Consider the following 24013-nt stretch of genomic DNA (forward strand, 5'->3'; position numbering starts at 1 on the left):
AATGGAGCTAACATGTGTGTTTTTCAACAGCCACCAGTAGGGCTGGGCGATATATCGAGTTTTTTTAAAATATCGATATATTTTCATACGAGATATAAGATGTGACAATATCGTTTATATCGATATAGTCTATGTTACGTTATAATTATACTTGTGGAGCCGCAGGTTTGCCTCTCTTTCGTCCACTTTTGTCTCTACGCAACGTTACTCGGCCTCGCCTCTCCTTCACTGAACACAACTCCGCCTCCCCCATAGCTTTACCTGCAGGCAATGACAAGATGAAAGCGGAAAATCTCCGTTAGCGAGTTACCGCGGATCGTCCCGTGCGTGGGGCTGGACGGCGTCAACGTGTTAGCGAGCTAACCACGCTAACGAGCTAACCGCGCTAACGACATGCAGCCCGGAGGAGCTGCACGGCCTAAAATCCTTTCATTTTCTCAAAACTCGACAGTGCGCCTTATGTATGAATTCTGGTTGTGCTTACTGACCGCGAACCGATTTTATGTGGTACACAGCGCTCAGCAATCTGTCCAAAAATGTTTTAATATGACTTTGCTAAGCTACGGAGCTGCACTGCTTGATGGATTGTCGGAGGATTACGGCTACCGGGGAGGAGCCTCGCGGAGTGATACGTACTGTGCTTCAATGTAATATTACCGTACTGTGTGTGTATAAGGACCACAAATGGCACCTGTTCAGAGACGTGGTGCAGCTGTGAAATCTGTCTCTTTGTTATTATGCTCAGCGTCTATTAGTTTACATTTTGACTGCACAATTGTGAGCTTTTTGTTATGCACAAAAACAAGATTGTTTTCTTTTATTTATGGACCATGATTATTTAATAAATGCTGATAATTTATTTTTAAGTAATTTCTTCATGTACATCTACGCTGTATGTAAATAAAAGTGCCCGTGTGACATCTGGGACACAGTGTGACTAAGAACTCTCTTTTTGTTCTTAACTTATGGCTTTATAAAAAAAAAAATCGAGATATATATCTTATATCGCCATCCAGCTAAAAAATATCGAGATATGAATTTTGGGTCATATCGCCCAGCCCTAGCCACCAGGATCTTTTTCTGTTCTTAAGTAGTGTTTATGTCTGAACATATGAAAAAAGCAAGTGAAAATGAAACAAAACAACGAGTGACAAGAAAAACGTAACTGTTCACATACAAACCTTGAACCCTTGTACCTGTGCCTGAAAAAATGGACTTTGTTGCCCTTATAGAAACACTGGAGACACTGTAGTATGGCTTACAGCACATGAAGTGCGTTAGGCTGCAGAGACAATCAACCAGCATAGATCATTTGGAGGATTCTTGATGTGTCATGTGACAACTTTCTGTACTGTGCGCACACTGCAGAGGGAAACTAGTCTCCATGAGGGGATATCCCATGGGAAAGGACAGAAGATCAAAGCTGCTTTCGCTGACAGCTTTTTTCTACTCAGAACTCTAGAGAGGGGTAACAGAAATCAGGACTTCTTTTTTGCTAAATACTGAAATACGATGTGTTTTCAAAAACAAAATTATGATAAAAATAAGCCACAGTTGTTGGGATAAAAAGCATCTCTATTTCACTGCTCTGGTGCTGCTGTAACTATTATAAGAAGAGTATGGTGTTTAAGGTGATTGGAAGTATTAATTACTATGAATTATAACCAGAAACAGCTGGTAGTTTGAAAATAATACACACGTGATTCTGTTTCCTGTCGCTTTCAGTCTTGCCGTCTTTACTGTGCAGACATGTCCGTTCATATCTTATATCAAATAAAAGGCTGAGCTGAGAGACGGACTGGCAGCAACAGTAAGAGATGAAAAGAGTCAGAGTATGCAATAAGCAGAAGTACTCCCGACGGAGCAGTATAAAACATTTTGAACATCGTGCACAGCTTACAATGACACCACGATACAAAGCGACCTGTAAAACCAGCCAGCAGTTGTTGGTTAAGAGATGTTGACGTGCAGTATGAAATACAGATACATTTATTATGGATATTCCAGATTCAACACGTATGGTCATCCCCATTTTCAGTTTGTCTTATACCCCAGTGAGATAAGCGAGCTTGTGCACTATCAGCACCCAGACAGGCTGTCCTTGAGCCTTTGGAGGAGCAAAATGAAGGACACCAAACAGAAGACACAAAGGTCATCATGCTCCAGAAGGCTCGTCTGGGCCTGCATCTATCAGGCATTCCTTAAATTGCGACAACCAAAAAGGTCATTCAGCTACAAAATAGCCATAACAGAAAGTATATAATATTACAATTCACACAAAAGTAGATTTTATTACAACACTTGGAAAACTAACACCAACACACGTCGCTGTTAAGTATCAGTCAAATATCTGTAGGGGCTATTAACGGCCCATATTGTGCCTTTTAACTAATATTCATCTGTGGTATTGCAGTAATTGCAGCACATTATTAGTTTTACACATTACAAAATGCTACAGATCCTGAAAGCAAAACATGTGCAGTGTGTCTTTTTTTCCTGTTTCCATCCCTGCAATCCCAACTGGTCACAGCACAGCACACAGTGTCCCTCCCTGGATCTGGTTCTGCCAGAGTTCTTCCTGTTAAAAGGGAGTTTTTCCTTCCCAATGTCGCCAATTACTTGTTCAGAATGTGTTGTCGATAACTGTGGTTTTTCTCTGTCTTTCTCTTTACCTTACAATATAAAGCACCTCGAGGTGACTGTTTTGTAATTTGGTGCTCTATAAATAAAACTGAATTAAATTTTCAGTGTGATGGTTCATTATTTTGATTCAGTTTTCTGCCCTATTTGCAACTCATCTAACTTCACTGCTTCCTAGGCCCCCTCTCCCTCCTGCTGTTCTGTTTATGAGCTGCACAAATTCATTATTTGATACTGCAGGAATAGGGATGGCTATCGAAACCCGGTTCTTGTTGAGAACCGGTTCCCACAGTTTCAATTCCTTGGAATTGTTTGCCATTTTTGCAAACGATTCCCTTATCGATTCCAGTCGCCCTGAATGACGTCACCGCATTGCGGAGAGAAGATATAAAACAAAGTTCTAAGCTAATCGACCTTAGTGTTCTCTTTTTTTAAAAAGAATTGATAAGAGAATCGATAAAGAATCGAATCGTTAAACAGAATCGAAAATGGAATCGGAATCCATCCATCCCATCCATTCGCTTCCGCTTATCCTTTTCAGGGTCGCGGGGGGCGCTGGAGCCTATCCCAGCTGTCATAGGGCGAGAGGCAGGGTACACCCTGGACAGGTCGCCAGTCTGTCGCAGGATCGAAAATGGAATCGGAATCGTGAAAACCTTATCAATACCCACCCATATGCAGGAATGACACCTTGTGTATTTTTTATTTACAGAACCCATGTGTTGAAACCACATATTTGCCATAATCCCTCTGTTTTTATATGTATGCTGTTAAATATGTTATATATGTTATGTATGTTGCAGCATATTGTATTCTAACCAAACCTCTGACTGATTCAATGAATCTTAGCTCTGCCGCAGAGCACTATACATTTGTCTGCTTTCAAATCATTGAGCCTGACAATTAACTCTGTACTCTAAACCATATGGTCTAGCAATTTACTGGAAACAGTCTACTACAGTTAACAAGACCAACTAACAACAGAAGGAGTAATGAGAGACTTGGCAAAGGGGAAATTGGTTAAATCTGCAGGGAACAAGGAGGAAAACGTTCTTTCAAGCGGTGCAATCTGGGATTTTCCACCCTATGGGCCAAGAGCGAGCTTCCCTCTGTGAGCTGAGCAAGAACACAGTTCAAGGCACATTACATTCAACGTCAGAGCTTTGTCTTAAAACAGAGAGGACAAGAACACAGACAGCATGGAGGGGGAAGAAGCACTGTCCTTCATTTTTGTTTGCTTGACAAAATTGGACTGGAGGAGTCCATTAGGCTATTGTGTGGGACTTGACTTGCTTGTTTGTGTGTGTATTTGTGTGTGAGAAAATGGGAAGAAAGAGACGAAGCTAAGAAGATCCCTGTCTGTGCAAGGGAAGATCATTTAACATGTTTAATGTCTGAAGGGCTCAAGCTCTCATTTAAGCGAGTAGAAGGCCCTCTGCACACAAAATATGAAACGTGTGACAGGCACATTGTCACACATGAAAACACGTGACAGAGCTCTTTTGCAGCCTGCAGCCTACGACACCCACACACAACACAAAACAAGTCTGCTTCGCCTCCAGAAACCTAGCATGCTCTGCAGTACAAGGTGGAGTTCACTTGTGTGTTTATGCCAGTGAAAAACAAAATGTGTGGATCCTTCAATAGCAAGACACCCATCCACATGCTATGGAACACGGTTTGATTTGGATAGTCCAAATAAGCATGTGAAAACACTGTAGGCAAGAATTCATAGAAGACTGAGAAGAGTGTTCTCTGGCTAAATGGTTATCAACACTGGACCGAAAATATGCACATGGTTTAGAGTCGTATCCAATATTGTTTGTTCAAGCACTTAATTTAGCTAGCTTTATTATAACCAGACTTGGGAATTGTATGGCCCCGAGCTACATCTGGTCCATTTGGTTATCCCTGACCGGCCTGCATGAGGTCAATGGCAATTAAACAAAATAAGTGTAGTTTTCTCATTTCAGCCAGCAAACCCTCTTTGATAACTCCTCCTCACAGAATGGGTTACTATTTGGGTTATTTCAAAGGGAAATGCTCTTTTTTTAATCAATTATAAAATAATAATAATAATAATAAACTTTATTTATAAAGCACACTTAAAAACCAAGGGTATGCCAAGGTGCTTAACAAGTAAAATAGAGTATATGAGGAGGATAATAGAAATAGGACCAAAGCAAGTACTAAATATGCAAGCAGATAACTGTCACTAATACATAGGAAAGCAACAGGTACAGAGCAAACAAGAATTTAAATGAGCATAAAAGTGCGTGATATAAAATCATAAAAGAAATATTAACTAGAGGGAAAGGCAAGATTGAATAAGTGGGTTTTTAATCGTGATTTGAACAGTGCAATGGAATCAGATGCGCGGAGGTCGAGAGGAAGGGTGTTCCACAGTACCGGGGCAGCCAGAGCAAACGCACGGTCACCCCGAGACTTCAGTCGAGATCTGGGTTGGGTCAGAAGTAGTTGAGTGGCAGATCTGAGTGTTCTAGCAGGAGTATGTGGTTTGAGAAGTTCACTAAGATAACTTGGCGCTAATTTATTAATAGTTTTGAAAGTAAGAAGTAATATTTTAAATAAAAGCAGGTTTGTGCAAGCGGATGCAGCTTCACTGTATTTGAATTAGCACAAACTTTAATGAGATATCTCGGTTTGCTAACCGTGAAGGTTGTTATTCATTTAATGCAGAATGCAGAAGTTTTTAATAAGATATAGACTGAAGACTGAGATAAAGCAGTGTGCTTAGTTTGTGGATGACAATTTAAATCACTCTTGGGACTAAACATGCAGAGCAGAGTTAAAACTTGGCTAATGCAGAGCAAGAACGTACAGTTAAACCTTTACTAGCAAAGCTGCAACAAGGACTTTTTACCAAGTTTCACACATCCAGGGACACAGCAGTCAAGACCAGCTCTGTGATTTCCCATAACAACAATAAGCAGTAAGCATTTCACTGATGGGGAGTTTTCCAAAGTGTAATGCGCTAACATACCCCGCAAAAAAAGAAGCATTTGAGAACCTGCCCCTCTCCAGGCGAATCATAACAACGTGGCTCTAGGATATCAGTCTCTTTTTAAAAATCTTTTTAAAAAATTCTTGATTTTATTTGAAAAGGGACCGTGTACAATATTAACATAGATGTTGCCACTTGAAGCATTGTACCAGCGTTAGCTTAAATTTAAAATCCTTCAGCTTCAATTTTACCTTTTTCTACTTGGCTCTGGATGAGATCTGGGGTTTCCATGACAGCTCAGTGACTCCTCTTTGTACGTGGGATAACCAAAGAGTTTATTAAGGAGCTGGAAGCAATGCATGCCGTGAAAGAGACCACGAGAGGGAGTTCATGGAGTTAACAGCATGTTTGCTGGGGCTAGTGATAAAATGTTGGCGCACTTGCTCCGCTGATTTCACATTTCAGTCACTTAAATGTAGCATATTTTCTTACCAGTGGCAGTTTATAAAGAGATAAAATTGATATTGAGCAGAACTGAATTAATCTCACTGGTACCTTACTCCACAATCTAAGTTTCCCAAATGAGTTACCCACCCCTCATAAACACAGCATTTGGATTTACAGGATGTAGCTATTTCATGTTTATGTTGCCTTTCTTCATTTGCATTAATGCTGCAAATGCTTTATGGTCTATGTTTTTAATTCAATTCATAAAAACAATAGCACTGCCATTTTTATGTAATTAGTCATCAATTTAGCCAAAGTCTGCAGAGTCCATCGGCAACATGACTTTATTCTGACCATGGAAAATGCATAACAGAAGATTGAGCTAAAAGAGCCACTGTTAAGAAAAGAGAAAGCATTAAAGCATATGTTTCAAGAGGCCGAACCCTAGATCCAAGCAGTCCCTAGACTCTCATGTAACAATATCCTAATGCAGACTAGAAATGTCCAGTCAAAATGTCATGGTGCAGTCCAATGGTGCAGTCACAATGAGCATCAGTTTTATCAAAGCTGCAATACGTGAATCTTCTGTTTTCAAATGTCTGTTAAGCTAATGCATTCATCAATATCTTCAGGGGCCTGATCAACTAGCCTCACAGCACATCTCCTCCTTTACTTCACACACAAGCTGTTTCTTAGCTGCTGGCTCAGTTTGATAAATGACATGCACAGAAAACTATGATGCACCATATAAAGTATGCTGTCAAAGTCTTCCTGTCCTGCAGTGTCCTCGACCGAACCTATAAGCAAGAGCAGAGTGTTTTTGTGCTTTGAAAATCAATGCCCCCTGTTCATCTTGGGACATTAAATATAAACAACCAGCTGTGCAGCCTTGGCAATGTTTGCTTCTTGAGTTAGCCCAACAGAAAATCTGGGCTAGCTCACACCTGCGCCACAGTTGGAACATGTTCACGGTTCAACTTCCGCCGCCTCAACTTTCAGTGGTGCTGTCACTTTTAAAGCTTTAATGCTGTTAAATTCATCTCTATAAACAATACTATTGTGCACGTTTTCCTATTTTTTATTTGCAGTGATCCTATCCATGCTATTGGTTCATCAGCATTAAGTATTATAAAAATACTGTACACTGTAGCAATAGTTAGTACAGCATCCATACATCAGAATCCTTCACAGGTATGAAATACACATATAAAAATGAACACATTTGGTAGATATGACACAATCTCACAACAATTCCCAGACTCTCACATCACATCAAGCACTTGTACATCGTCATCAGCCAGTACCTTTGCTCTTTCACAGAGGAGAGAACCGCAGCTGTCCCTCGCCACTATTGCCTGCGCGTCCTGTAACTAAGAGGATGTAATGAGGATACGCTCCTTTTAATTTTCCTCCAGTAAACACTGTCATAAAAGGATTGTATATCTTCTTTATAGATTCATGTTGTCTTTATTTAAGATAGTTGCTGACAAACTGGCAGACGATGTATCTTATCAGAAGTACTAAAAAACACATTACTGCATCCAGTTTAATTTCTCGTTCACCTTGCATAATCGTTCATCTGTAACTACAGAAAAAAACAGGGTCAGTACAATAATTGTTGTATATAGCATTTGTATTCTATTTTTATCCTATTGTATATATTATTTTATTTTATTCTATTGTATATAGTATTTTATTTTATGCTATTCTATTGTGTACAGTTGTTTACAGTATCTTATCCTTATTGTATTCCAGTGTTCTCTCATTTTTGCTATATAACTTTGCACTGTCCATTTTCTGCTGTGACAAAACATATTTCCCACGTGTGGGACTAGTAAAGGTTATCTTATCTTATCTTATAAACAAGCGAACAAAGTATTAGAATGGAAAGCTATAACCCCCACCGCCCCACCCCCGGTGCTTTCCTCTATTTGTTTCCTCTCTTTTTCTCTTTATGATCTCTCTTTTAACCTCACAAATGAGTCAGCGCTTTATGATTCAGCACACTTTCAGTGTGTGTGCGTGCGATTATGCACCTGTGTCCCTGCATGACACCAGGGCAGAGACCTTAAGGCACCGAATACTTGGCATTGCCTATTCTGAGACAGGTGAATCGGGTCCACGGGACTCTGCAAACACAGTCCCACTAATCTGCTTTGGCACCAAACTATTTGTTGCTATCGTGGCAGACTACAGTACACAATGGCTCACAGAACACTACGGCCTTTTTCACCTTACTGTTTCAGTACCTCGTGTCAGTTTCTATTCATCACTAAGAAGGTTATATCTTAATTTTCAGTGCCTGTAGCACTTAGTTCAATATTCAGCTGTTTATAAAGAATCCTTTATCTAGCAAAGATGCCTTCTTTTTTTATGTTTCATATGTTTATTTGGAGATATTAAACACATTTAATCAAATAAATTGGCTAATATTTAATTTTTGAAAGTTAAGCTGTTTTCTGACTTAATACTTGGCATGGCTGTTTGTTTGTGAGCCTGTGTTTAATTTACTGTGCATTATTTGAAGTGAGCTACAGACAGAGGTCCGATGATCTGCTCTGGCTTTAATTTAGCATACCGATCAAACTGAAACATAAGCCACTGATGTAAACACAAACTGACAAACATCAGTGCGTTCACATATTTTGTCTGACGATGGCAGGGTATAAAAGGGCATGCTGTCAGGCTGTCATACAAATAGCATGGGATATTTCAGTGGAGACCAAATATAGCCAGGGAAATGTAGTTAAAGCCTCTTCTTCAGTGAACTGGATACTCGGGTCAGTTGGCTCACATTTTCTCCCATTTCAGATCAATTTACCGACAGTGAATTAAGCACCTTTGCTTAGGACGACATCTCTATCCCTACAGGCAGATTCTAATTAATCAGATCACTTGCATCACGTTCTGCAGTCATCTGTAGCAGATACTACTGTTTTTGTTTTTAAAGTATGCAACTAAAAAGCCTGAACCAGCAGTGTTTGCAGATAAAGTGCATTATTAATAATACCAGGTTAAATGTTTTTAGAAGGCAAATAAAAGGACAATTTGACTTATTCAGTAACACGGATACTCACAGAAACAGGTTGTACTATTAGTCTGTGACTACAGTGACGACAAAGTGAAGGTGCACATGGGAGCTGACGCTTCCTACAAGCAGCTGGTTAGTGTCTCAGCACTTGGACGCCATCAGCCAACAGATCAAAGTAACAGAAGAGGAGAGGGAGAGGCTTGAAGGCAGCTCAGGGCAGCAAAGTCAACGCTGGTCATGACATATGTGGATGCTCAGCACACACGTGTCAACAGCAGCAATCCAGATGCATTACTAGCAAGTACTGAAAACATAGATACTACTATATAGTCTCCACTGTACCGTACACCACGACCCATCCTTTACTTATCCAGGTAAAAAGTATCACTGAGATTAAAATCTCTTTTCCAAGAGAGACCTGGCCAAAGAGGGCAGCAAAAGGTACGACAAATACAACACATACAAGTTGGGGGGTTTGTGCTAAAACTGAAGCCTATTTAACCACAGATGTAATGGTTATTTAATATCTTAGGTCACATAACAGCAACAGGAGTAGTGGCAGTTTTGTTTTCATAATACAACCAACAACAGTTTTTTATTCTATTTTAAATATACAATAAACAATAAATATTGTATGACAGATGTTTGGGGGGTTTTTTTGTTTTTGTTTTTGTCTGGTACCCTCAAAAAGGGTACAGTTCCCCTTGGGGGATGGTATGTTGCCACAAGCCCAACCTGAGCCCTCCTGCTTGAGCTGGGATCTGGCGGGAGGCCTGGTGACTGTGATAAGCCAGATGTGGCACTGGGAGCTCTGGGGATTTTCTACAGCAGTTTAAAAATGTTATCCTTTTAGTCTCCTTTTACATTTTCATTAAATAAAACAAACTAAAACCAGCATTGAATAGGATAGTATATAAATCATTTCCCTGTAATACACGTCATTAAGATCTGTCTGACATTAGCACATATCCAAAGGTGCCAACATTCTGAGAGAGCAAAAAACAAAAAAAAAAACACTACTGTGACTTTAAGGTCATTGGGATAATTAGCTCTGTGTCTGTGAGGGCATGAAGTAATAAGAGAAACATAAGAGAAGCAGGGTTAGAAATGAATAGGAGCAGGGGGCAAAATGCCCTTGAAAGTTAAAACAAAAAAAAAAAATCACGTGAAATTAGGTGTAAAATAACCAGATAACTCTTCTCATTTCTCAGTTGTTAAATTGTTAGTAATTACACGTAATTCCCTAATGAGGCACTATAGTTGAGAGGTAAGCTAGATGACTTGTAGTTTTCCCAATCCTCTGTTTATGGGAAATAACGACCTGTAGGATTTCTTAACATCATGAATGGCACAGTGCTGAATCAACCAATCACGTGGCAGCGCCTCAGTGCATTTAGGCACGTGGACAAAAGCAGAGCAGAAAGTTACATTTTTAGCTCTGCACTTTTTAGCACTTATGTGCAGAGATGGGCAGTAACGCGTTACTGTAATCCGATTACTTTTTCCAAGTAACAAGTAAAGTAAGGGATTAATATTGCAAAAAAGTAATTCGATTACTGTTACTTTCCAGTAAGCATGCCGCGTTACTGCGTTACTAAACCGTGATTTTATGAGAGTGTCTCATGACAAGGATGTACGAGTGGACAATATGGAGTGCAGGAGAGATTAATCTTCAAATCTTAGCAAGCACCGAGCACGCTGCCACAGGAATGTAACAAAGTAATAAATTAACTAATTCATTTTGAAAATAAGTAATCAGTAAAGTAATGGGATTACTTTCTTAGAAAAGTAATTAGTAACTAATTCCTATTTCAAGTAACTTGACCAACACTGCTGATGTGAATGTATGAAAGATCAGTAGTTACTTTCACATGTGTAAAAAGTGCACAAGCTTCCCTTTGGTTGGTCCCCACTCAGATTGTTTGAGCACACAGAATTTACTGCTCTACGTGACCTTCACGCTGTACACTGCAATTTCCCTAAGTACTGCACATTGTAATAATTATGTTTGCACATGCACATGATGAATGATTTAGAAAACACACAGAGAACCAGACAACTGGATACAGTACAAACAGCAGCATGCACTCTTGAACAAGTAGACGTCTTTTCAGCTACCAAGTCTTAATATCTGTTGCCATGAAACACTAGTAATGGTATTTTTTTTTTACTATTTTTTATTAATTTTCTTCCATCTTTATTACATTTCCAAACTGGCACAGGCAGAGTCATCGAAGTGGAGTTTATAATGTCTTTCTAATGACTGGCAGTTGTGCGAGTTGTTAAATAAGACACGTCAGGTCCTGACTGGGTCCTAATACTGTAGCTGTTCAACTGTTTTACTGCAACCATAATACCCGATATCCACCAAAACTGCCTGTATCAGGATCCTTCTTGCCACAAGCACTTTTAATAAAGGAAAGTGGAGTATTTACTGACAAATTACACAGCTAAATCATTCAGACATACCTGCAGGTGACTCCAAAGACTCATTTTTTATATATTAGATACAGTTTCAGTATCGATCACGCTAAATGGGAAAATTCCGCTCTGAACTAAAAATGAAGATTTTAGGAGGGTAACAACCCTAAAGAATAAGAATAGGTTTTCTCTGATAGAGACCGTGACTAGGACATTAGCAGTGATGGAAAAGTGAAAAAAGACTGAATGGCCAGCCAGCACTGGTGAAATAACAGCCTCCTTTACTCCACAGATGGAGGGAGAAGATGGTGACAGAGTGAAGAGGGCGGGAGGGAGCAAAGACCAGATGAAGGAATGACGGATGGACATACAGTTTGGAGGATGACTTATTGTAGAAACTGACTGAATAACTAGTTGGGTCCATCCCACGGCTGACGTAACGAACGTTCACAGCTTGAAAATCTTTGCAATGGCAGGAGACTACATTCGTCCCTCCATTAAAGCTCTAATCCTGCATCCCACACCTAACATGTTACGACAGCTTGGAATGTTTCCACCGAGTGCCTTTTCTTCCCCTCTCGCATCTCCAGTGGATGTGTTTGTTTCGCCGTTGTTTTATTATTCGGTGTGCTCGTTTAATATGGTTACAGCGAAATAAGTAAATTGATGCAAGCTTCATATACTAAACTATCTTCTTAAGTGCACAGGGGTTGGACATGTCTTAAAGAAAGACAACATGCCGAAGGAGGACATGCCGTGCGAGGGAGAGGGTGAGAAAAGGCATGCAACTGGGGGGAAGGGGGCGAACCAGAGGGAAAGAAGGAGCCACGGAGTTTGATAAGCAGCGAAACGATTGGAGGCAAAGACGAATGACGTGAGAGAGATGAACTGAGAGTAGCGCAGGCCTGTAAGCTGTGCTGTTGCAGCCAGGCATTATGACACATCCCTGTGTACTTTGTACTGCACTGGCTGCCTGCATCCTCACTGCAGATTCTCATTAACCTTGCAGCACTGAATATTTATGCTTCTGTCCTGGTCCAACGTTGTCTCATCCTCCCAATGTATACAAGTCTGCAAACTACGCTGAACCTCACAATCAGCTTCCCACATAGTGTACATACCAAGATAATAACACCAAGCAACCACCATCTATAGTGCGCTCACTTTCAGAGTGTGTTGTGTGACGTATGTGTGCTCGTATGTGTGTGTGAGAATCCTGAACCAGAGACCATATTCAGCAAAGCTTTAATAATGCTTTACTGAAGCATGAATAATGGTTTTGTTTTTCAAATGCCACATTACACAGTAAGGATAATAAAAAATTTTTAAAGCACACACTGACAGAAAGCTATAAGCTACCATAAACACTTTAAAAGTCAGCTGCCTCGCTGGTACTTAAGCAGAAAGATGATCTTTTTCTGTATTATAAAAGTTCACTGATCCGTAGTATGGGTACCAGGAATCAGGCACAGTTCTGACTGGAGCTTATGTTTACACGGGCACAACAGCAGCTTTTATATAAAAGCCAGATGTGGCCACCGTGATGTCATCGATTGGTTTATAGCAGGGGTGTAAAATATATAGCCTGCGGGCCAGAATTGGACGCGCAAAGACTCTAATCCGGCCCACTGGAAAGCTTTGGAAATGTGAAGGGCAGGATCAATTTTGGACTTCTAACTGTATTCATTCATTAGTTTTACAGCTTTCCCTCAGATAAAGACCTCCCCCATGGATATAGATACTACACCAAAGTAATTAATAACACAAAAGTTCCTTTTCACTTTCTTATATACAATATTGTGTAATAAAGATGGGCTGAAGCTAGCAAATGAGACACTAGATTAATTAAGAATGTGCTTACCGAACTGTTAAATGACACATGAACAAGCAGCGTCATCTGCTCTCTACAACCTTCCCGTATACCTTCATACAAATTTACTCCACTTTTCAAACCTGGAGGCTGCATCCATCTTTTACATACAGTCCATGCACATAGCACATTATGCCTTGTTGCACTCCTCTTGCTGCTGATATATTTTTAATACACTCCGTGCATATCAAACAATCTAAAACAGCATGGCTAACAGCACGTGTAACAATAAGGGAGGAACGTGTCCCTGACGCTTTGCTGCAAGGACATTTAAAATAAGAGGGAGTCAAGCTGATTAAAAATGACAGCGTTATGTTCACCTATTTACATTTTAACTACGAAATCGTACACACAGTAATGACTTTGGCCGTGATATCTAAACTGGATCCACTAGCTGAAATGACAGGGTCACGATGACGTGTAATTACTTAGTCCTTAGGAGAAGGATGAGAACACTGGATTCAGGTTGGAAAAAGTCTGAGACATGCAGTGACTCAATAGTGGGTAAGTAATGCATCACTCTCTGTTATGTCCTTTGGGTATAACCTTGTGATATTTACACAAAATCCACTACAGTTAAACTATTAAGAAGGTTGCTCACTACGCCTCAGATTCATCTTTTTACACTGGAGACCACTGGAATGGTAAACTGTTAAATGTGTTCCCAAAACGTTGATTCTGTTCATCTGGACGTAGTGATTTCAGTGGCGAAACGTTTCATCACTCATCCAACTTCTCCAGTCTCTGGTCAGGCTTTACCTCTGAAAACGCTACGTCTAGATGAACAGAATCAGCTGTTTGGGATTTCCTTACCTGGTTGACGTGTTGTATTTTTCTCCTAATAAAAGCATCTGCTCTGATTTCACATTTCAAATTAATTTCACACATCAGTGAACTGAAACTGATTACACTAGTTACCTACAGATAAGTAGATAACTCCCAAGCAAGGACCCCACCCAATCACAGTAAGAGACCACACAACTTTGTTAATTTATGTGACAAAGACAAATATATACGCACCTCCTCCCACTGATGTATGTATCTGATGAGTCGGGACAGTCTTAGCAGACGCAGAAGACTGAGGATCTTGGTGAAGCGGACGATTCGCAGGGCGCGAGCTGTTTTATATACCTCTGAGTCAAAGCCTTTCTCCACTATCAAAAATATATAATCCACTGGAATGGAGGAAAGGAAGTCCACGACGAACCAGCTCTTCAGGTAATTCATCTTGATGACTTTGGGATCTAGGATGATCTCTGAGCTCTCCTCATTGACGATCCCCGTTCTGAAGTTCATGACCAGGTCCACCAGGAAGATGGTGTCCGAAGCCACGTTGAAGACCAGCCAGGTGGTGGTAGTCTGCTCTGAGAAGAAGGTTATTCCCACAGGAATGATGATTAGATTCCCCATCATCATGATGAGCATTATCAAGTCCCAGTAGAACCTGTGGAAAAACCGAAACAAATGAGTAATGCAAGCGATAAAACATGCTGTAGCCACAAAACTGAAGTCCACAGGGGAAAAGAAATCATGCTTCTTTTCTGCTTATTCTGCTGATATTGTTTATATGTATAATTCTGTTTATCCCAGTGCACTGCATACGGTCAGAGGTGACTGTTCACTCTGTCACTACATGTCTTATGAAAAGGAAGAACAGTCCCAGAAAAGAGGAGCACTGCACAATGTTGATTTATAAAGCTCTGCTTAAAAAAATGCCCGATCACTCTGCTCTCTTCTGACATTTAAATACGGTATTTACCGTGTCAGGTCACATGACTTTCTAACATTAGCTGGGCCTCTTATTCAATCTGAACTTGCTCAAATACTCTGCTGCCTACAAATAAGATACGCTTCAAGAGCACGAAGCTACATCCCGTTCTTTTATTAGAACATTTAAAAGGTTACGTATCAGCGATAACTCAATTCACTCTGAGGGAAAGTGTGAAACAAGTTTCATTACGATAGCTATAACGCCAGTTTGCTCCAACTCCAACTTCATGTGGGAAGCAGAGAGGTAAGGGGATTATAAAAGTCAGTAGTAGTCACCTTCTGACATCAGTCACTGCCTATGAAACTCTTCACTGCAGCCTATCCAGTGCTTCAGCCTGCAAAGGTACACAGCCTGAAAGATCTTACGTTGCCACTTCTGCTATCAGCAGATAACATGCAACATCTAAACAGCCGACAATATTAGATAATCTTTCAGCTCAGATCTGGAAAGGCTCATACATGCAAGCTTAAGATCTCGCTCCGAGAAGTATATACTTGAGTTCGTACCAAAACTCTCGGGCTCAAAGTTAATTACGATTCAAGGACATCCAGTAATGTACTGCTATCACTTACTATATGTATTCAGGGCCCTTTAGACTGAGACCCTCTCCATCCTTCCTGGCTGTGTTAATGTCCCTGCCCTCTGCCTTTCGATGAACAGAGCCAGAAGTAATTCATCAGCACCCTGCTCTTTTCACAAAGTGTTCTGGGCCCTGAGTAAAGGCCAGACAACCATGAATGAAAATAGATGCTTTCAGCAATCCTATCTCACTCTAAAAACTCTCCGCTGACGTTATCCCCGCTCCGTGCCTGCCTCTGCTCTGCCTTGCTGACCATCACGTTGTTGTTGAAGGTAGAAATGAACTGGCTGGCCGGATGCCTGTCTGGCAGACTTGCCACCCAGTAATGGATCTGTTTCAATAAATTAAGCCGAGGCCTTGGCTTTATAAATACCCACAGATCACATGTCTGATAACTGTCTTCTCTTCAACTAAACATTGAGGTGGCTGATAAGGTCCACAATAGGTATTTTTACCCCAGCAGATATTGAACTGCTGAGCTCGTTGAGTTCATGCTAAACCATGATGCAAACTGAGTCCTCTCAGGTCAGCACAATAACAACAAAGTTACGCAACAAGTACAATGCGCACTAGAACCGAGCTATAGCATTATGAGTAATAAGAGCATTTAAAAAAAACATACGAAAGCTGTGCTTTTATACGCTTTTTAGCACGTGTGTCATTATATCAACCTTTCAATAAGCTGATGCTTATTGACCTGATACATCATGTTGTGTGTGACTTTTTTTCTTGTAATTGTTTATACTGTATTTCAGTGTTAAAGAAGAGGCTGCCATGACTAATCTTTTTCAACTTTAATCTAAGGGGATCAAGGATTGTATAATATCAATGAACACAAACATTTATAGCTAAAAAAAAAAAAAAGAGAACAACGGTAGAGCAAAAATAGTTAAATAATAAATAATACACAAAAATGTGAGTTCAAGATGTACAGTCTGTTAATTTGGAGATTAAAAAAAACTAGTCCCTGTGAACTAAGATGTTTTATTTTCCTGCTTTCAGCAAACAGATTTTAATATCAGAATTTAAGTTGAATCACTTTTTGAATTTGGATGTTTTCCACTCATGTTGACAGAGTTCCCACATCTCTAACATATTTATATTTCTATTGTGACTTTTGTGGGTGGTATTTATACTGTACATGACCTCTAAGACACCCACATATCTGTTGAATTAAACATTGTGCTTCACTTCTCAAATAAAAGAAGCATTAAGCAACCTTGAAATATTCGTCATCAGAAGAATACAAGAAATCTGTCAAAGGGAGTGAAACCCCAATGCTACTAGAGTTTACATGTAACTCATCACATACCAAAGTCAAAAACAACAGAGTATGTAACTTCAAAGGTACCATAGTCTAACTGTATTCTGCTTCTGTAATAAAGTACTCATTTTAAGTTAAGTTATCAGACTGAAATAATGAAAATACTAATTTGGAAGTTTAAATGCTAAAAACATTTTTTTATTTATGGTAACACCAACGCAGGTGTGCTCCTTTTGGTTTTACTGACCTAGTCACAGAGGCAGCTCTGATACTGCATTAAGCTTAAGCTTTTGGTCTAATGTGCCACTTCTAAGAAAGCACCGCAACTAAACCAGTAAGGGAGTGCAGTGCACTTAACTGTAACTGCGGCACCAACACTAGCAATGGATTCCAGCTAAAGTACTCTACTTCCACATTCACCCGGTGCTGTCGGAGTACAGCCTCCCCTTCCAGCCCATTTCAGCACTCAAGTCCCGTCCCAGCTATGGATTCACATCCAGATGAAATGTGTACTCTGCTAATCATCTTTTATCCCGAGTTTACAATCAATTTTAAAAAGCTTGGTCTGAATGCTATAACACGCTGCTGTTGTGACTGTTTAAAATGGGAGACATTTCCCAAACACTGTAAGATCTGCAGCAACGGAGAAACTGTGGCGCTCTGGTCACTCACGCAGCATGAACTAGCAAAAAAGCGTATGCGATTTGAGTGTATCGCTGAAAAAATACTTTGAGACAATATGTTCCACTTATAACAAGAGCTGGAAGCTACAGAACCCCAAAGGGGGAAGCAGTGAGCCTCTAATAATCCAGCTGAGGCAGATTAATCACAAGAAAGTTAAAAAAATCTTCCTCGAATCAAGCCAGCACATTTTGTCTTGTAGGTTTCCTTCTTACAACAAGTGATCCATCATGATCAATGCCAGACCCACTCCTGCCAAGCAACACAATGAAGTCCACATGATCCTACTCAGCACAACCAGTCTACAGTGTAGCAGGTACACTGTGCTACAGCATGGCACATCCTCAGACAGAGAGAAAAACAAAGACTTTGGGTTAAAAAAAAAAGGATGTCAGAGTCATCTACGAATGTCGAGATGAGTAAAACAGAACATGTGGGAAAAGATTTGTTCAAGCTTAATTAAATACTCTAAACTAGCTTTACTCGCCTCTTTCTTCTTTTTAATAAGGCTGTTAAATTAGGAATAAATAAATTAGGGGTAGTAAAGCTACACTGTAAAATTTCTGCCTCTAACCACTCAGAAGAATGCAGGTTTTAGAGTATAGACTATCTGAAAGAAACACAGTTGACTCTACAATTCATTCTGTTAATTAAAAGAACTGCAACATGAGAATTTACTTTGAAAAGGCTTAAAACCTGCACAACGTCTTTGAACAACAGCATATGGAGCATGACAAAGCCACCTTTAGCAAAACCAGAGGTGCGCGAGGCCGTGCATGGGCCCTCTCAAAAATCTATTAATAATGAATATTACTAACCTGCCATAAATCTTTAAGCAGCTACTGTGTACAAAGAATATGTTGAATATTGAGTTTCAACCCTCGACAAAGCAATATAAAGCCCGTGTGAATGCTTGGTGTCATTCATGGTCTGTACTTACGTAATGCTTTTCATTAAAGATAGTGTTTTGTGTCTTTTGTTTTTGCTCACATAACATTAAGATGAGAGTATGTAACAGTATAAGATTAACGAACAAGTGACGAAGACTTCTTAGCAAAAAGAAGAAAAAAATGAGAGAGGAAGATTTGCTTCCAAGAAATAGTACATGGAGCCACGTGCAACAAAGAAGCAGCCTTGTCTCTTCCACCACAAACTGGGCACAAACTGGGATGAAAACCTCAAGGTAGCACTTTCAAGCCAGGAGGCGGTCTCAGCGGCCTAGAAGGGGGTCGTTTCATTGCACTGTCTGGAGGACAAGAGCGTCTTCTGAAAAACAGCCCTCTGGAAAATGTCATGAGGAAGTAACCTTAGGGGGCCTCTGCCAGCGTGAGTGAGACAAACATTTTCTAATAGTGCAGAAAGAAGAAGGCCCAGTCTGCTTGAGCAATCACACATATGTTCTCATTACAGAGCCTTTTTTTCCTGCTGATTTTCATTGTAATCCCCACTGTATTTTTTGAAATTCCTCAAATATAACAAATGCAGCCCATTCACTTTGGGACCACTAATTAATCTCTTGACTCACTAACAGCTGTGGAACAGGTATCCATTTCACTGAACTGCTCTGGTCATACCCTTTGGCTATCTTTTGGAGGGGGTCAATCTTCTTACATAATTGAGTCTGTTAAGCTCGTTGACTGTTGTGTTGTGCTAATCCTTGCCTACCATCATTGTCCATCTGTGTCTGCAGAGGGGCAAACGCATACCAGTGTCTTTGTGTGGCTGAGGCTATGATAGCCTAGTTATCTTTATTCTTATGCATGGAAGGGCGGGGGGGATCTTGCAAGGGGTGGGGCATGAAGATTTATAGAGTTTAGCGCTACCGTGAGTACCATGTGGTATCTCATTAATCACAACAAATGTATGTAAAAAAAAATCAGCAGCAAAAGAAAGCCTTGCAGAAAAAGGGAGCGCTGCATTTTTGCAGCCTGCTCTAAGTTCAGGACCATGGACAGCTCTAAGCTCAAGGCACTGGGAGCCGAGGGGGGGACGACAACGTGCCCCGACACGTTACGTGTTGCGACAACGGAAAACGGGGATGATATTCACCACCAAGCTGTGCCAGGTGACACTGGTGCAGAGGGTGGACCAAATGAGATGCTTAATTGGTGAAGATGTAAACTGTAAACACGCAGCTCGTGTGTGTGTGTGTGTGTGTGTGTGTGTGTGTGTGTGTGTGTGTGTGTGTGTGTGTGTGTGTGTGAGAGAGAGAGAGAGGGGGGGGGGGGGGGGGGGGGGTGAGCACGTACCGCCTTTACCTGGATTCATTTGTTTACTGTGTATGGAAATGTAAGCAAATTGGAGGCAGCTGGTCTGAAACTCAAACTCTCTGCTGCAATAAAGCCAGAGAGCTGGTGCAGCAGAGAGGAAAAATAAATAAATTACACAAACCAAAGACCAAATCCAAATTATCAACCACTATGACATTTAGTGGGTGCCGAGGAAGGAAGTGTGGCACGATCCTTCTGCGGTTCCTTTGAAACAAACACATTCCATCACATTTCCTCATTCAAGTCAGTTTTTAAAAAATGCATGTAAAAACTCTCTGATAAGACTCGAAGATCAGATTTTTTTGTTACTAATTAATTCAAAACACGGCCATCTTCTCCTTAATCGTCTCCCTGCACGATTTTACCGCATTCTGTGCATTTTTTCCCTTTATGCACGCAGGCCCATCGGCTCACATCCGCCTACAAAGAAATGTTTACAACCGCCGATGGTGCAATGGCACTGTCACGTTGTGTCCAGGTACGGTCGCCCCTATACGAGCAGGGAATGTGTCGCAATGAGAAGCTGCCACTGCGCCGCTGGTGTGAAGCAGTCAGGAGGGCTGAGCTCTGTGTGTGTTCTCCAATCATGACATTCACCATCCTTTATCCAAGGACGTTTCACTGATACACCTTTAGCCTTAATGCGTCCCTCCCTTTTCTCTTATAATAATAATAACACTAAAAATGCCGCAATGAAACACACAGACACACACACACACACACAATCACTGAGCACATTTTGACAGAAGCCCTCCTCCCCTCCCCTACAGCGGAAGCCTGATTGCCTAAATACAGAGGTAGATTAGCGTATGCGCTTTGGGCCAGGTTGTGTGTGAGAGAGTGGCGATAACAAGTGGAGGCTATAGCTTGCAGACCTTAGGGTGACAGTGAGGGTGGATAAAATAAAGGGGAGGGGGAGGGGGGTTTGAGCAGGTGTCTATTCCAGCCCTTACCTAAAATCGCTATATGGATGAATGATCCAGTATCCGGCCGTCTGAACCCTTTCTTGCTCTTTCTCCACAGCTTTCTGGCTGCCGAACATACGCAAGGAGAACTTATTGACTCCGGGCTGCATCATGGCCCCAAATTGCCTCTGCATAAAACCATATTGCCTGGACGCCCCCTCCAGATCATCAAAACCAACCATGGTCTCTTCCCGCTCCCCCTTGAAGCCCACTGAGTTGCCATGGTCCTTCATGTTCTGGCTCCCCGTGTTATTTTTCTGTATCGAGTCTTGCCTCTGAAAAACATTATTCCCATCCGCCTTCTCCTCCTTGTTGCTGGAGAACGAATTCGATTTGTCTTCCATGGCGCTCTTAGTTTTCCCGTTTTCTGGGGGGTTTTCTTCTGTTTTCTCTCTGAGACTACGCGTTCCCTCTCCGGCTCGAGAGAGAGAGAGGGAGGGGGGGGGGGAGCGAGAGGACGCGCCGCGAGCTCTCCTGTTTCTTTTGATGTCCTTCAAACTGTTCGGCTCCTCTGCCTTCAACGCGAGTGCTGCAAACTGAGACAGAGTGGCCGAGAACCCGGTGGATCAGGTTTCTTGGGTTACCGCCATCTACCGACGGCCCCCGGCTTCTGCCGTCCAAAGCCTGTGCCTCATCTCACTTCGCACGACACTGCGGTTTAACTGGCACATGCTCTTGCACCTTATTTACATAATGTGGCTGACGATACCCCCCACCTCCGTCTCCAGTCCCCTCCTTTGCCAACAGTTTCACACACGGCAGGGGGAAGCCGCTGCTGTAGAAGAAAAAACACACGTATGACAAGTTAATGAGGGCTGGTTTTATTATTTTATTTCTTAATAAACCGATATAGATTAGGTGCTTCCTGTGGTTCGCCTGGCACCTGGTTTGCTTCCTGCTGAGAAGTTACAGTAGAAGCCAACTGGATGAAACAGATTGTAAAGTAGGTGCCACCGGCCACATTAAGTTAAACATCTTGTGGATATCGCAGTTTTTAAGGTGTTGCAGAACTTGATCCAACATTTCCTGTAACTACCTGCTGCAGTTTGCTTTATTTAAAAACTTGACGTACAGGCTGCGTAGAAACCAGAGCTTTTATATGCTCCACAAAGAGATGATCTGCTCTATGTAGGAGAATTCTGTAGTGAATTAGGTAACGTCTGAATTAATGAGCGCATTCTGACATATTGTGCAAATTAAGGGATGACCAACTGTTCCACTCATGCTGTTTCCAAAAGGTGTTTTCTCTAATTATGCGAACCGTGGTTCGCTCTCCTAGAATTAGGTCTCTATCCAGAATAAATCTCAAGGATTGCAGGTAAAGATGGGATGAGGAATAGACAAGAAAGAAGATGGACCAAAGAAAGGATGTGAGTCTGAGTTCTGGAATTACATTGCAGTGGGAAAATAATAGAATAAAGTGCAGAAATAATTTTTGTGAAGGATTGTAAAGACTGGAGGCTGTAGCCAGTAGATGGAGCAATACAGAAACTACAGAAGCAGCCAACCAATTAAAAGGAATTCTGATCAGCTAATCGTACTCTAATCGGAATTAGGTTTTGTTTGTTTGTTTGTTTGTTTGTTTGTTTGTTTGTTTGTTTGTTTGTTTTTACATCCAAATTTATGATACATTTCTTTATTATTTGCAAAGCAAGCTATCAAGTTTGGAAAATGTTCATGTTTTGTCACTTTTTCTGACATTGTTAAGACCGAATCATTAAATAATTGATCAAAAGAATATTTGGGTTATTCATTAATAAAAGGAAATAGTGAGTAGTTGTGGTTTTATAGGTTGCTCGCTTGGGAGTGTGGATGAAGAGAAGCAGAAAGAGTGAGAGAGCACAGGGAGTGGCTTCCCCCTTAATGGCATAATTGCAGGTCAGCCTGTCACACAAACCATCTGCCATGGAAACGCTATTTAGACATTACTGCTAAGAGTCAGGATATTTTGTGAAGGATGAAATTTTGCCTTATGCGTGGGAAAATCTAGTGCTGTGATTTTCATGTCAGACTCACAGCATGAAATGAGATTTTCTTAATTTCCACACTATCAATAGGTCTAAGAATGAGAGATATTTCAGAATAAACACACACATACAGATGGGCAAACAAATACATCCATTTATTTTCATATTTATACTCAGGTACTGTGTACATATGTGTACGTGTGTGTGTGTCCATTTATGTACATTTTTGACCGGGTGCAGAACTGTTAGGAAAAAAAGGTACTCCTGTAAGTATAAGAATGACTGGTTATGAGACACTGGCCATTATACACTGGTCATGCTATAAATGCATTAAAGCTATTTTCACATGGCTCCAGTCCCCAATTGCATTGTTCACTATACCAGGATCATTAATTACCATGAACATAATATAAAACAGGCTTCTGATGGTATTAACTGGTAATACAGTTTTATTAGATTCATGAGAAATCATGGTTTAGGTTAAAGTTACTAAACTGCTACTGTTACTGTTCAGAAATGGTCACATTAGAAGGTTATCAAGGCAGCGTGCCTCTGTGTTGCATTCAGTGTACGTTCTCTTGTCTTTCTATTTTTTGGGGGATGTTTTTTGTTGGTATTTTCTGTTTTACTTTGAAATTTGTCTCCAGTATCTAACTTAAATATTGTTTGTTTGTTTTTTGGGGGGGGGGGGTTTTGGCCTGTACCTGTGTCTCATATCCCCAAGTTGTCTCCACTTCCGTGATTACCCTGTGTGTACGAATAGTCCTTTCCATCTGTTTTAATCTCCTTGTGTTCTTTACTTTCTCTGATTCGCTTTTCGGCTTTTGATTTGTTCTTCCTACTCGGGATTCTCTCTTGGACTTGGCTTTAGATATAGTTTTCAACCTGCTGCTGCTCAGTCCTGCACTTGAGCATGTTGGGGCAGGGATAGCTCAGTAGGTAAAGTGGTCGCCCCATGATCGGAAGGTCGGCGGTTCGAATCCACTTAACGGCTACCCTGAGGTACCCCTGAGCAAGGTACCGTCCCTACACACTGCTCCCCGGGCGCCTGCTTAGTGGGCTGCCCACTGCTTCACTGAGTGAATGGGTCAAATGCAGAGAAAAACAAGTAATTTCCCCATGGGGATCAATAAAGTATCCA

General features: G+C 41.0%; 1 protein-coding gene across 1 annotated transcript in view; it reads right to left on the reverse strand.

The window, feature by feature from the left end:
• The window catches only part of hcn1 (hyperpolarization activated cyclic nucleotide-gated potassium channel 1), a 71986-nt gene extending 50502 nt beyond the window's left edge, over nt 1–21484 (reverse strand). The window contains exons 1-2 of the mRNA XM_085414099.1: nt 20894–21484; nt 14395–14818 (exon numbers count right to left, since the gene is read on the reverse strand). Of these exons, the coding sequence (XP_085270225.1) occupies nt 14395–14818; nt 20894–21249 (780 nt within the window). The 5' untranslated portion in view covers nt 21250–21484. The remainder of the gene's footprint in view (nt 1–14394; nt 14819–20893) is intronic.
• Nucleotides 21485–24013: the final 2529 nt, after the last annotated feature.

The sequence above is a fragment of the Rhamphochromis longiceps genome, linkage group LG7 (genome assembly GCF_057381845.1).
Source record: "Rhamphochromis longiceps isolate RC_006_pf linkage group LG7, R_longiceps_female_GT1.1, whole genome shotgun sequence".
NCBI lineage: Eukaryota > Metazoa > Chordata > Actinopteri > Cichliformes > Cichlidae > Rhamphochromis > Rhamphochromis longiceps.